The sequence below is a fragment of the Prionailurus viverrinus genome, unplaced genomic scaffold (genome assembly GCF_022837055.1).
Source record: "Prionailurus viverrinus isolate Anna unplaced genomic scaffold, UM_Priviv_1.0 scaffold_38, whole genome shotgun sequence".
NCBI lineage: Eukaryota > Metazoa > Chordata > Mammalia > Carnivora > Felidae > Prionailurus > Prionailurus viverrinus.
In genome coordinates, this window is record NW_025927606.1 from 569,369 (window position 1) to 583,963 (window position 14,595).

Sequence of the window (14,595 nt, forward strand, 5' to 3'; positions counted from 1 at the left end):
GAACATTTTTGAGTATAGAAAGGTTCTTGTGTATACTAATTAGATTTTTCAGCAAGTGACGTAGGGCAGGGAGGTATTCATATTCCCAGTGGTTCTCAAAGTGCTGTCCCGGGGCCCAGGAGCATCAGAACATCAGCTTCACAAGGCAGTATGTTAGAAATGCAAGTTCTTAGGCCAACTGCCCCAGGCCCACACAACCAGACTCTGGGGGTGGGCCCAGTAGTCCACATCTTAACCGCCCTCGCGGTGATTCCGACCTAACTCAGGAACTTCAGTGTCTGTAACTTCAGTTCTGATGTAACCGAAAACCACGGACAGCATGGACCCTCTGACTCACTGCTGATTCCTGAGAACTAGGGGCTAGGGGGCCGCATGGCCTGGGGCCAGTGGTTTTGGCCTGAGACCCGAGGCCCGACTTCCAGTCCTGGCGCTGCTCCTGTGTGTAGGATTAAGCGTCCTGAGCCTTTCCTGTTCTGCCTCGAAGGGAGGGAGGCCAGGCTGAGGGAGAGGCCAGGAACGCCTTCCCGCCCAGGATCACAGCCATCCCCAGCTGTGTGCCCGTGGGTAACTCACCTAATTGGGGATTATCTTTGTTGCCTCTCCCTTGCATCTGGGGAGTGAAGTATTAATTTGGACGTGCTTACAAAACGTCGAGGTCTTGTTTCATGAACTTGCAGGGAGAAAACCGGGCACGACAATTTTTTTCTCAGTCAGCCTTGCTTCCCGTATCAGGTGCCACCAGATGGACGACTTCGGGCCTGCCAAGAACCTCATGACCATGTGCTTCACCTACTACCACATCGGTAAGGCCCGGGGACGCGGCGGCCGTGGGGCCAAACGTGGAGACCCCAGACTTGTCAACCTGTAACGTGACAGCAAGTGAGGGTTTCCTCCCGATTAGAGGCAAAGGCGTGAGGCTTCCAGGAAACAATAGCCCCCGATGAGTGAGATTCCTAAAACAGGAGAAGACGCGGTCTGTGTCGTGGGTCACGAGGTTGACTATCCGTGGTAGGGAGGAGACCACCCAGCAGCTGGGAGGAGAGAGAATAAGTTCGTTTGGCGGGACGTTGCTATTCGGGAATAGCAGGATGTGAGGACATCGGTTTCATGTTTTAGCAAGATGTGAGGTGGATGGCTGTTGAAGAGAGATGGGGGGAGCGGGCCAGGGTCTTAGGGAGGAAAGCGTCCCTGGGTGTGGGCTGGAGAGGCCCTCACGAAGAGTGTGGGTTCTTCTTCATCCCGAGATCTGACAGCTCTTCTGGCTCATTGCGCTGGAAGTTTCTGGTAATCGGAGCTCGAGGCTCCCTGTGTGAAGTTCCTTGGGCATGACAGAGGGACTCGTTCAGGCCGCCCTAGGCAGAAGGCCACTTGGGGCCTGTGTGTGGACCAGAGCCGGGTCAGCGCAGTGCTAAGCCTGGCCTCCCTTCCCACCCCCCCCAGGACACACGGGTCTGCTCTCGTGCTGTAACCCCACGTCCTCTGCAGCGTGGCTTCGCCCTCTCTCCGCTCCCGGCTGCCCATCCTCGCCATGCCTCGCTTCTGCTGGCGATAGCTGGTCAGGCGGCCTCAGCTCGAGGCCAGGCCAGCACTGGGCGGGCCCTCCATCCATGGGATCCCCTGGTCCAAACCGTGGCTCCTCCTTCTCAAAGAACAGCGGATGCGGCTCGTCTGAGTCACATCTGTGCACAGAGCAGCTTACATTAGTAGGGGACACTCAGCACCTTAGCCTGAGGGGGCACTTTGCCCCAAAGTAGGTATCTTTGACTGAGGTAGGGTCTTGATCTATAGGCGTGCCTTGACCTGAAGGGGGCAGTTTGACTCAGAGGAGACCCTTTGGTCTGTAGGGGGCGCCTTGACCTCGGCTAGACCCTTTGCCTGTAGGGGATGCCTTGACCTGCAGGAGACCTATTGACCTGTAGGGGGCGCCTTGACCTCGGGTAGACCCTCTGCCTGTAGGGGGCGCCTTGTGCTGCAGGAGACCCTTTGCTGCAGGGGGCCTTGGCCTATTTACCGTCGTCTCCCGGGAAGCCACGCTCCTGGTTCAGGCCCTCCAGCTTCTTCGGTGCTGGCTCCTCACCTGTTTCTTTTAGCCCCCGTGCGCCTGGCTGCCCTCTCGTACACAGTAGGCGTCACCCTCCGCCTTCCCGGGCGTCTGGGGGCCTTTGCGTGTCGCGGCCGCCGCCACAGAACGGCTCCTGCCACGCAATGTGGTTCCATTCCTGCCCCCTCCCGCCTCTCCCCCCTCCAGGCAAGCCGCAGCTGCTGCCCCCCGAGTCCAAGGAGAAACCCGCGGGGAGCATCGACTCCTACCTCAAGTCCGCCAACAGCTGGCTGGCAGAGAAGAAGGACATCGCCGAGCGGCTGCTGAAGAACACGTCGGCCAAGACGGAGAACGTCAAGGGCTTCTTCGGGGGGCTGGAGACCAAGCTGAAGGGACCCCTGGTCAGGAAACCAGAGTAGGTGTCACCGGGTGTGCGTCCCTCTGGGACCCACGGCAGAGGCCGCGTTCGGCCCGCCAGTGGCGGTGGCGGGGAGGCCCTGGCCTGGCAGGGGGGGAGTCTGGTGACCTTGGGGGCCTGCCAGCCGCTCCCAGGAAGCGTGGCGGCCGGCCCCGTGTGAGTCCTCAGCCCGAGTTTTCTGTGCTTTGCAAATGCCATTGGGTTGGCTGCTGGGCGGGGGTGTCCCCTGGGGGACTGATGGGGAGCATGTGGAAACTGCCTGCGGGCAGGAGCGGCATCACAAGCCCTCTGGTGAGGGTCAGTGGGTGGTGGAGAGACCACTGTCCCCCGGGACAGCTGTTCTCCCACGGGAGCTTGGGAGCCTTCTGGGTCGGGGCACTTGAGAACGGGGTGTCGAAGTGAAGACCTCCCAGGAAAGGGGGCACGTCAGCAAGAGAGTGCCCGGGTTCCCGGTGCCCGTCCACCCCCTGCGGCCCCCACTGTCACCTCCGGTGGCGGGTTTCCACCATGGCTTGGCTCCGTTCCTCGTCTGGTGCTTTGGATTCAGAGAAAATGGGGCAAGGTAGCCTAAATGCCACATCTTAATTCTGGAAGATTGGCAATTGGTAAATGTAGCGTTGCTTTAATGACACTTTTTCAGAGACAGTCGCAGTAAATGTACCCATCGCTTACAAGACATAATCCGGGCTCAGCAGTGTAGAGCTGAGAAAATGTGCAGGGGGTCACTTTGTCACCGCTGTGGTCTCTCCCCCCCAGGGAGGAGGAGAGCAAGCCCAAGGAGAAGCCGCAGAAGACTGGTGAGTGCTCCCGGCGGGGGCCCGGGTGTGGCCACCACAGAGCCCCTGGTCCTGTGACCCGGCCACTGGGCATTAGCAGCCCCACCGAGTGGCCCGGGAATATCTGGGCCCCTTCCCCCCCCCCCCCCCGGCAGCATATGATGCCGTGTGTGACCCCTGACTTCTCTCCACCCGGTCGGTCATTTCGTGTTGGACTTCTGGGGAAAACCTCTCTGGGGAGAGGACTCAGGAACCAAACTCCCTGTCCGGGAGGGTCCCCGAGGGGCTCGCAACACGTGGCTGCAGCCAGAGCCATGGTCGGCCTTTCTCACCCCGGCCTCCCACCCCGCAGTGACCGTGTGCAGCCCGGAGGAAGAGAGGAAGGGGGAAAAGATCTATCTGTACACGCACCTGAAGCAGCAGCCCATCTGGTAAGGCCGCAGCCCCGGCACCGTTGTCTCCCCCAGAAACCGCGGTCACTGCCCGCCAGGGGGGCCACAATCAAAAAGGCGAGCGGCGGCAGGTGTCCGTGAGGCCATGGGGAGATCAGAACCCTCCTCCGGCGCCGGTGGGAATGTAAACCGGGCCGCCCGCCGTGTAGAATGGCCTGGGAGTTCCCCAAAGCGTTAGGCGTCGAGTCACCCAGTGAGCGACGGTGTGCTCAGAACAAGCCAAGGCAAACCTTACGCACATGGGTGTGTGATAGCCGAAGGGTGGAGCGGGCCCGAATGTCCACACGTGGACACGCGAAATGCGACACGCGGCATTCAGCCACGTAAAGAGTCACTGGCAGGTGACCGCGTGGGGGAACCTGGAAAATAGTTAGCCCGGTGAAAAAGCCAGATGGAAGAGACCAGCCGGTGTTTGATGCCGTTCATAGGAGACGGTTCAGGTTAGGCACGTCCCCGGAGGCAGTGTAGGTGAGTAGGAGGAGGGGAGAGACTGCTAATGGGGACGGGGGTGCCGGACGGGGGGTGAGGAGTGTTCTGGAAGTAGATAGTGGTCATGGTGGCACAACTCCAAATACACTAGAAACTGTGAAACTGTCTGCTTTAAAAGACTGAGTTCACGGTATGTGACTTCTATCCCAGTAAAGCTATTTCCTCCGTACGTGTAGAGACGAAAGTCGTCATTACAACGAGAGATCGGTGGTCAGGGGAAACCTTGCCCTCTGTCTTGCTCTGTTTGACCTCTCGTGCTGCTGTAGTCCCTCCGGAGCCTCCCATCCCTGGGTTGTGTTCACTCACAAGCGGGCAGAGAGGCAGCACCTAGAGCCCTCGGGGTGTCCCACGCGCCCCTCCCTCGAACACCGCCGTGTGGCCCCGGGAGAACTTGGCGCAGGAGCGTGGCCAGGTTCCGCGGAAGCAGGGAGAAGCTACCGGCCACGTCACACCTGTCCGGGGCTCTGTCGCGGGCCTTCTGGGCTGCGACTCGGCTGCTGCCTTATCACCTGCAGCGGGCTTGGCACCCCGTTCTAGAAGGGGCCAAGCGACAAAAATTTCAGGCTCTGCGGGCAAGTACTCAACTCCGCTGTTGCCGTGCAAAAGCCGCCACGGACAATGTGCCCGGGCACGGCTGTGTTCCGGTAGAACCTGACTGACACCAACAGGGGCAGTGGCCGGATTTGGCCCACACGCCCTACGCGTAGTTCTTTAAGGAGAACGTTTCTGACTCGTGTGTCCCTGGGAACGTGTCTGTTCTCTGCACGTGGCCTGTCGGTGCCGGGTTCCCATTTATGTTACTAGACCCTGGCCTGAGGCAGCAGGTGCCCCCAAATGCCCCGCTTCCTCTGGGAGGCCCCGCGCGGGTGGACAAGCGGAAGACGGCCTTCGTCCGTGCCCCGCGGGTGGTAACTTCAGCTCTGGCCCGATGGATGCAGGATTCACCCGCCCGGCCGCCGTCCTGCCCACACACCGCCCGCGTTGCGCCTTTGTCCTGGGAGAGGGGTGCAGGTGCTGTCGTGACCCTTGGCCGGAAGCCAGGAGCGCCACCTCGGTTTGGGACAGAGGCGGATGCTCGTTTTTTTTCTCGTCCGCTCCGCGTCTGAGGCTCATCAGAAACTCCTACAGATGTGGGACACTGCGTCCTTACCCCTGCCGTGTGCTGAGACCCGCCTCCCAGCCCTCCCCGGAGAGGACTTACGCACACCTCTGTCTCGCAGGCACACGCTGAGGTTCTGGAACGCGGCTTTCTTTGACGCTGTGCACTGTGAGAGGAGAAAACGGTCTCCCACCACCAGGTAGGGCAACGCCTGGGCTCGCTTCGCCTTGGGGGACAAGACCAGGGAGTGGCTCTATTTTCCGGTTTCTGAAGAGGAAAGCAGGATGGCTGAGTCCATGGCGTCTGTGTCTCATTCAGCAACTTCTGACCCCGGTGCCCTGCAAGCTGCCTGGAGGGTCCTGGGCACGCACAGCTTCGTGGGTGGGTGCCCGCAGCTTGCATGAGCGCTTTCTGCCCCGGGCTCTGGCATGACTTGCCCCGACCTCCTAAAAACCGCCTACTCCCCCAGAATGAAACCATCGGGACCCCCCCCAGGCTCCACTCTGCCTGTCGCTGTAAGAAATCAGAATCCTGAGCACGAACCGCGGCCACAGGACTGTGGGGCGCAGGGCTGGCCGCCCCCGCCGCAGACTCTGCTCAGAGAGCTGAAGTCTGGAGACACAGCTGCTACGTTCAGCTTGCACCTCTGGTCTGCAGCCTGAACAGACCTCCCCAGCGTCCCCAAGGGTGGTCTTGCCACGTCAGGAGACCCCTTTTGTAAACCGTTCCACGGAGGCACCGAGGCCGGAGGTCACTGCCTCTCCGGCCACAGCGAGCCAACATTGCCCACTGTGTATGGCGGCTGGGCAGGAAAGTGCAGCGGAGCCCTCCCCGTCCCGCGTCCCCTTATTGGCCCCCTCCCCAGTCATGGGACCCTGAAGCCCCTGAACCTCTCTAACCGGGGGAGACACCCCCACCCCCACCCCCAGTCACTCTCCCTGGCAGGAGGGAGCACGTGCGTGCCGTTTAAGACCGGTCCGCTAGCACCGGGGGGATCCCAAGTGCAGCCTTTCTTTTTGGGGGGCAGCTCACCTTGACGGGGCGGGGTGGCCTGCGGCGTGCTGCGGCTGCCTTTCCCGAGGGAGGCGGAGGGAGCACGCCGAGCGGGGAGATGCTGGAACCATCCGGGAGATTCTAGAGAGAGAATTCCACGCTCTGCCAGGAAGCCAGGCTGCAGGAAATGCTTAGGTGCTTGTAGGTGGACGGGGTCTCCTCTTGCCGCTTGTGTAGCTGTCGGGCCCCCAGCGGACGAAAGGTCTCGAGTACCTCGTCTCTCTGCGTCTCTCTGTTTCTGCCTGTAATAATGCTCCCCTTTCGCTGTTCTCTTTTTTCCATCCACATATCTTGCATGACTTTGACATGTTCCTCTGTTTACCTGTTTCTGCTGCCGCTCCAGAGGGGATGCTGGAGAGGAGGAGAAGAAGAGGTGTGTGTCCACGTGACTTTGTTCATGTTAACAGGGCCGGGGTCCCCGCCAGGGCCGCCTCAGGGCGGGAGCTGCCCGCTAGCTGCCGCGGGGGGCGGAGCCCAGACTCGGGGGCACGCCCGGCCCTGGGACAGGCCGGCGACGGGTGGGAGGTCGCAGAGGACAGAGCACCAGGAAGAGGAAACAGATAGGGCACTCGAGACCCCAGAAGGCCCGGGGTCGGTTCAGAGAGTGAGCCGCAAAGTCCGATTCTGTGCGACTCCAGCCTTGCCCTGGCCACTCGGCCCCTCCTAAGCCGCCCTCGAGCCCCCCGCCTTGCCTTCACGCCGGGGAACCCGGTCCCGGCTTGAAGCCATGGACGGGTGCGGAGCGCCTGCCTCTCCGCGGCCAGGCGCCCAGGTGTGCAGGGGCCACCCCTGCCCCTGGGACAGGCTCGGGGGTCAGGGAGGGAGGACAGCCGCCCCCTCCTTCCCGCCCACCGTGCGGCCTGGAGTCTGTGTGTGCGTGTGTGTGAGGGGGGTCCCTGAAGAGAAAGGCCTAGAACAGGGCTGCTTCCTTCGAGCCACAGTGGGGTCTGACTTTAATCGTTTGACCTTCGTATTTGTCAGAGATGTTTTGTAATATATTTTCAGAGTGAAAGGCCTGCCTCTTCAAAATACGGTTTCTGATACAATGATTGTTTCTTTGCTGGAAACTTCCCAAAGTGTGCTTCCTTTAATCAGTGATGTATTTTTAGTGCTTATTGTTTTATGAGAAATCTTGTTTCTTGGGCAGCCTTATGATGGCTTTAAAAGAAGCACTGGGCTTGGGATGCCCCCGTTAGGACAAAGCCCCCCGCATTCCCACAGTCTCTGTGGGTGGGGGCGCGACTAGCCACGGCCTCCCGAGGGCAAGGCTTCTTAGCACCGCGCCTGAGGCCCAGCAGGGCTGGAACATCCCGGCCACCTCCAGACTGGTCGGCACGGAGCCCACAAGGGGATGCCGGCCTCCGGGCCCCCTGGGCCCTCTCACCCAGAGCAGACGTGGTCGGACCCCACGCATCTAGGACCTGTCCCCCGCCCCCACCACACACACACACACACGCCCCGGGCCCAGCCCGGACAAAGGGCGAGTGTTCCTTCGAGATCAGGGTGGGAGGGTGGGCTCTGGGTCCCTGGGAAACCTGCCACCTCCAGCATTCCATCTGCTTTCTGGCTGATGATACTCCGAGGCGGAAAAGCCTCCTTTTCCAAAGGTGTCTGTTGCTCACCTCCAAATTCCCACTGTGGCAGTTTCGACACACGCTCTGCCCTCCGTGTGCTGTGAGACCTCGACCAGCACTGGGTGTTGAACTCCGTTGTAAGGAATTGGTTTGATTGCGGGCGTCACCTGATGAGTGGATTGCTAATGACCTCCCACCTCTTTCTTCAGAGGTCAGGTTAAATGTCCCACTTCTAGCCCTAGCCATGGCAAAAAGAATCACCTTTGCATCCAGGTCAGGAGGGTCAGAGCCCCTGAGTCATTCCTACATGGTGTGGGGTTGTGCACTGCACAGCCTGTGCAACTGTACACGGCAGGCCCGATGGTGGAATGGGGATTTGTGGGCCTGGACAATCCTAAGGGTAACCACTGGAGGGAAAGGGTGGGAAGGAGAACGGGATGGGATGAGCATCATGCCTGGAAGCATATTCTGGGTTTCTTCATGGGCGTCCTGTCACCGGCACGAGGAGACGGGGAGTGACCCCGCCCCTCACGGCTCTCGTGCCCCTGATGTCCTGTGGCCTCCCACTAAGCCGCGGCGGCCGGAGTGGCCCTGGGCCCGGCGGGTGGGGAGCAGCGAAGATTCGATGTTCTTGGTTCTTTTGCTCTTCCTTTGGCTTCTCCATTGCCCCCACCCCTCACTCCCTCACTCCGCCTCTTCTCTCCCTCGGCTTCTCTCTCTCTCCTAACCTTGGTCGAGTCAGACTCATCACCCAGAGCTTAAGTTTTAAGGGGAAATGAGCTTAAACGCACGTCTCCTCCACAGACGCATCTGCCCCTGCCGGCAGCCCGAGGGGCCGGGCACGGAGCGGTCCGTGCCGGGGCTGGACGGACCCCGGTCCCCTGGAGACAGGGGCGCCCCGCCAGGGGAGGGGGAGACGGCACACTGCAGAGAGCTGCTGGAGACGGCTCTCAGTCGCGACACAGGATTAATGCCGCCCAGAGAACCCCCTCCCCACCCCAGACGCTGTGCGGGCTGGTGTCTGTGCCCCCACACGGGACGGGCGGTTCCGTCCTCAGGCCTCCACGTGCGCAGCCACACGCACACCGCGTTACTCTCTCACTTGGTGCCGGAGGCCTAGCGCCTCTTCACGGTGGTCGTGGGGGACGGTGTGCGGGGGCCCCCGACAGACCGGGCTCTTATCTGTGTGCTCTGGGGAGGGGCATGGAGCCTAAACCTTGGCCACGCGGAAGCCAGGGCGGGGAAAGGCAGCAGCGCCAAGACCCCGCCTAACAGGGCAGCGTGGCCTTCGGCGCGTCCAGCCTCCCCTGCTCCCCGGGCCTCCTGGCCACGGGAGGCTGTGCGGACCCCACCAAAGAGCCAGGGAGGCCTGGAGACGTGGCGCCAGCCTGCGAGCCTCCCCGATGGGTTCTGTACGCCCGCTCCCCCGGGGCGCCGGTAGGGCCCTGTCCCCTCTGCCCATCTCTCTGCCTGTCGGATGGGCCCGGGACCTCCCATCCTTGAACCACGGACAAGGGTACGGGGGGGTGGTGTTCTCGTCTCCTAGAGAACGTTCTGGGCGAGCACGAAGCGCACATCCCCTCTGGGTCAGTAGAAAGCGTGTGAGCTTTGGGGTCTCCTCGTCCCGGGAAGGACGAGGCGATCAAGTGTGTGTTTGGGCTCCCCAGGCAGCGTGTCAGAACCCGGGCAGGCGTTGCGCGAACGCAGAGCAAGCGGCTCTTTGGGGACGGGGCTCCCTGTCCGCGTCAGGGAGGCCGCGCTCGGGCACCGGCAGCACCTGTAGACCAGGGCAGGGGGCGAGCGGCTGGGGATGCGACGGGGTCCTGACACCCTCTCCTGTCACCTGTGCTTTCAGGGAGAAGTGGTGCCACATGACCCAGGAGGAGAGAAATGACAGCCTGCGCTTCAACGAGAACATCACCTTCGGGCAGCTGGGGTGAGGGCCCGGGACGGCCACCCCACCCGGGACCCCGGGGGGACCCTGACTTGCGTGGGGGTGGGCGGGGCCGAGCTGGGCTTCTCTCCTGCGGGAAGACCCGTCCTCGTGGTGCCCAGCTGCGGTGACAAGGGGCCCCCAGAGGAGACGCTTGGCAGAGGGGGTGCCGTCCCCGACGGCGTCACGCCTCCGTGACACCACGTCGTCGTAGCTGCGTGTCCTTAAATGGCTCGAAAGCACACGACGCGTGACATCGAGGCTGGATTCCGGTTCCTAGTGAACGCACCTCCTAACCCCGGTCTCGCGGTGAGGGTGTCGGCTGGCCGGGGACGCCACCGCTGAGTCTCGCTTCTAGCACCTTCGGGGGGGCTGCGCGTCGGGCCCCGGCTCCCCCTCCTCCCCGGGGAACGGGAAGGGTGCTAGCTCACGGGTGTTTCCCCCCAGCACGTTCACTCACAACATGCTGGCGTTCGGACTGAACCAAAAGCTGTGCAGCGACTTCCTGAAGAAGCAGGCGGTGATCGGCAATCTGGACGAGGGTGAGCGGGGGGCCGGAGATGGGCGGGGGCGTCAGGTTTTAGGAACAAACGCTCTGCCTGCTGGGAGTTTCCCACCCCGCTCAAAGCATTGCCGCTGTTTCAATTAGAAATGTGCTAAACTGTCTGGCAGGTTCACCGGTCCTGTTCTCCTGTCTGTGCAGAGGCGTGGGACACTTGACTGGCCAGGGTGGGGGGTGGTGGGCTGGGGTCGGGGCGGGGGGGTGCTTACCAGCTCAGTGTTTACGAACAGCGCCAAAGACCAAGATGTAACCTGGCGCTCGGACTCTGAACTTGACCGTGGCCAAGCTCTGACCCTGAGTTGCCTCCCCTAAGCGGCCACAATATGCCCGGTTTTGTTTCTTGAGCCACACTGCCATGAGAGGTATGGGGACAGGCGGAGAAGGCGGGGGCGGGCTTAGGGGGTCTCGAGGTTTCTCTAGAAGCTCTGACCTCTGTAACGAAAGAGGCTGCGTTACATGTCCGCTCCGCTAATACACTAGTGCAGACAGCCTCTGTGGGTCATCCCACCTGCTACCAAAACTTTCCCTCGTGGCCTAAAAAGCCTTCCACTTAAGTACTTACGCGAATTTGGATTCACACGGTATTCTTCAAAACAAAAACAAAAACGAAAGCCCTCCATCCTGCACCAAATTAAAGGGGCCACAGAGGAGTGGCCTGAGGAGGCAGGAGAATGCCCAGTGCTTCCCTGGAACGTCCCGGAATGTTGTCATCAGCCCCACGGTGCTGGGCGAGCACACTGGCCCCTGCCCGCCAGGCAGCGCTGTGCGGTGGGTGGGACTCGGGCCTGGGTGCCCCGGTGCCGTTCGTCCAGCAGCACGGTGCCTTCCCCGGCCTCACGTCATCTCCACGAGGAGAGGCACCCGCTTCCCGAGAAGCCCCCTTCCAGGAGCCAGACGTGCAGCGCGCTGGCCGCCGAGGGCTCCGTGGCCCTGCCCGTCTTCAGAAGCCAGCGTTCGCCGTTCCTGGCGAGATCCTGCTTGGTCGATGAGGGGGGCGGGGCCTCCCTGCCCGTGTCGACGTCTTTCTTCCGAGAGTTAACGTTGTTTCCTTTTGCAGAGCAGTACAAGCTGCTGAGCGACCACATCGAGCAGATGACCGCTGAGTAGGCCACGGGAGGTCGCCCGAGGCACCCCCCAGGAGGACTGAGGGTGCCCGCCACTCTCCTGGGCCAGCGACGGGCTGTCACCCCACCCGATGACCCTGCATGACATCAGCAGCACCCAGAGCCACTCCACGCTGCTCTCGAACTAGCAGTGAGAAGAATCTGGTCGCCCGACCTCCCCACCCACCCTCTGCCTTGAACGCTCCCCCCATCCACTTGCCAAAGCGTCCCTGGGGTTACATGGCTAAAACCAAGGTGACTGTCCGTACTCCTGAGTGTCAGGCCTGTGACGTAGGACCAAGCGGACGAGCAGGAGAGAGAGAGAGGGTGGGGTGCACATGCGGATGCAGAGAGGGACCTCACGAGCTGGCCGGGGACCCCGGGCAGTCACTGGCGACCATCTGGGAGCCTTTTCTTCAGCAGTGGGATGGAGTAGGGGGTGCTCCCACAGTGGGGGGGCCGAGGGGGCCGTGGGTCTCTCAGGGCGGGCCAGGTGGGTCCGGGGCTCCCGCCGCCTCTCTGTCGGGTCCCCACCGTGTGACGGGAACTGGAGTCACAGGAAGCCCCAGGAGGAAAGAGACCCTTCCTGTTTTAGGGAGGGAGGGAGAGCGGCGCCAGGACCTTCTTCCCTGGCTGCGGGAGGCCCGGTCAGGGCTGTGGGCACCCTGGGGACCTCGCAGGCTCTGCGCGGCTGCGTTAGAGCCACACCAGCACGGACGTGTCTGCAGCGTGCCTGCTCGGCCGACGGCTTCCTTCTGAAGCAGAGAAGGTTCTGCCGCTCGCTCCCTGGGGGAAGCATGGGCTGTGTGTCCCGTGAAGAGACCCAGAAAAGAGGTTTCTCTGGCGGCCGCGAGACCACCAGGCTCTCCGAAAGCAGACAAAGATGATGGAGAAATCTGTGCCAGCGTTACCGACAGCCGGGCAGAGGCGGCTTCTGGTGGCGGGTGTGAGGCTCCTTAGCTCGCACGCCGTGTGACCTCTTTCCTGCAGGCTCTGCAGCCGCCCCCTCGTCTCCCATCTGGTGTCCGGGAACCACGGCTCTTCTCCCCGGGTTTGTGCCGGGCACAGCGGGGGAGTGACTGACCCCTGTGAGGGCTGACCCGCGAGGGCTGACCCCTGATGGCAGGACTGACCCCTGATGGCAGGCGTCCCGCGAGGACTGACCCCTGATGGCAGGCGTTCGGCCTGTGGCTCCCCCGGCGTGAAAGTGGCCATCAGTCTGGTTCCCTCTGCCTCTGCCCGCCCCTCTTGGGCACTGACCTTGAAGTGGGCCTGGCGGGCTCTCTCCTTTCCCTACGTCCTCCCCTCCTGTGTCCCCCCCTCTACCTCCTCAACTCTCGGCCATTACCTTACGGTCTCCTCTCAAGTGCAGCAAATACATGCCTGGTAGTCACCCACCCGGCCAGTGCCGGAACGCTTTCCCTCGTGGGATGCCTCCTTGGAATGTTCCAGAGACGAGCACGCGTCGTCTGAGCTGTAGCACGCGCATCTTGGGGATGACGGGAGAGGCGATGGGAGGCTTGGTATGATCTGAGCAACGTTGCCAGCCAAAGACCGGGTCCCGAAACTCAGTTCGTTTTTATGATGGCTTCGTGTGTGTGTGTGTGTGTGTGTGTGTGTGTGTGTGTGTGTGTGAGACAGCAGCCGGTCTGGCAGTGTCACCAAACAAAGCACAGCCCTGTTGCTGGGACAGGTCACACAGACTGGAGGTCCCCCCACCCCCCAGCCAGTGTTGGGCCCCAGGGCTGGTGCATGCCTCCACGGAATGCATTTCGAGAATTAAGGTCAAATGAATGGGTGTGTGGGCCCCTCCAGCGCCTGCTTCAGATGATGGGTCCCCTGCTGAGCCGCTCCACCACGCCCCCTGGACATGCTGTGCTCCCCTCCCCATCTGCAGAATCAGGGCCGCACAGAGGGGTCTGTCCAAGCCCCCCGCAAGGCTCTCCCTTTAGCTGCTGTGTCGTTGGCTTTATCAGTCGTCTCTTAGTAGTTGAAACGCGTTGCTTGATTCTAAGGTGCACAGAAGACTTATCTCTGTATATATAAGATTTTTGTATAGAAGTTTGGTCTGATTTCTGGAGGCAGAAAATTGGGTTCTGAGACTTCCCAGCGTGCTGGGGGGCGCGACGCGGAATATTCCCCCTGGGGTAGGGCCCGCAGGACCACGCTGCCTCTGGAAGGAAATGCAGCTTTGACTGCTTTGGGCTTTTCCAAGCACTTCAGCTTCAGAAATGATCTTGAGGTCCCCCCCCCCCAACATAGGCCTCTTGAAATAGCCCTTGAAGGTGAAAGCAAGGGTTGCTTGGGTCGCCCCCCCTGCAACCCTCCACTCCTTGTCCCTATGGGTCTGACCCCGGCATTGATCAGACCCTGCCAGAGACCTGGGTCCTCCTCAGAGTGCATGATGCCGTCTCCTGGTGGTGGCATGGCGCCCTCCGGTGCCTCTGGCCATCGTCACCTAGAAAGCAGGCCGGCAGGCCGCCCGCCCCACCGCGGTTTTCCTCTATCCCTGTAACGCGGTCTCTTCCCTCCGGGGCCCGGCCAGAGCAGACAGACGGGGGACGCTGTCAGAGGTCCCAGCGTGTGAAGAGGCCTCACTCTGGCCTGCACACACACGGACGCTTTGCTCTAAAAGCCCTAACAGCTCTTCTTGTAAACTCAGGAACCGTAGACTCCGTGCAGAAAGCATCAGATTATACCCAAGAAGAGAGTTTCCCGTCCCGGCAGGTACCGTGTCCAAAGCCAGGAGCCCTGGAGGCTCAGTGGCATTTCAGATTTTCGCTGGCTGTCCTCAGGGGCGGGTGGGGAGGTGGGTGTGTGAGTCACAGTGAGCCAGGATGGCTCGTCCTCTCAAATAGGAAGGTCCCTGCTTGGAAAACAGGACGTTGTTGAGACGCAGCTTCGTATGTGTTTAGCTTTTAATTTTAGCAATATTGATAGGCGTGTAAGAGGAGCCCCGTTACCGTTCAGATTGCGCCTGCTGTGTGTGTGCATGTGTGTGTTTAACCAAAGGTAGGAGTATCAGACCCTGATAGTCTAAGTTATTTGTACAGTGAAATGGAGTCAGCTATGATTTTCTCATTGCCAAAAAAGGG

At 61.4% G+C, this 14,595-nt stretch overlaps 1 protein-coding gene across 4 annotated transcripts in view; it reads left to right on the plus strand.

Moving 5' to 3' along the window:
* KIAA0513 (KIAA0513 ortholog) overlaps positions 1-13,071 on the plus strand; it is a 58,276-nt gene extending 45,205 nt beyond the window's left edge. For 3 of the 4 annotated variants that reach the window (XM_047846227.1, XM_047846229.1, XM_047846228.1), the window contains 8 exons: positions 733-803; positions 2,249-2,456; positions 3,216-3,256; positions 3,588-3,666; positions 5,397-5,474; positions 9,758-9,838; positions 10,283-10,377; positions 11,455-13,071. In XM_047846227.1, coding sequence (XP_047702183.1) covers positions 733-803; positions 2,249-2,456; positions 3,216-3,256; positions 3,588-3,666; positions 5,397-5,474; positions 9,758-9,838; positions 10,283-10,377; positions 11,455-11,504 — 703 coding nt within the window. In that variant the 3' untranslated portion in view covers positions 11,505-13,071. Of the gene's footprint in view, positions 1-732; positions 804-2,248; positions 2,457-3,215; positions 3,257-3,587; positions 3,671-5,396; positions 5,475-9,757; positions 9,839-10,282; positions 10,378-11,454 lie in introns of those variants that run through there. The other variant, XM_047846230.1, reaches the window with a different exon arrangement.
* The last annotated feature ends 1,524 nt before the right edge of the window (positions 13,072-14,595 follow it).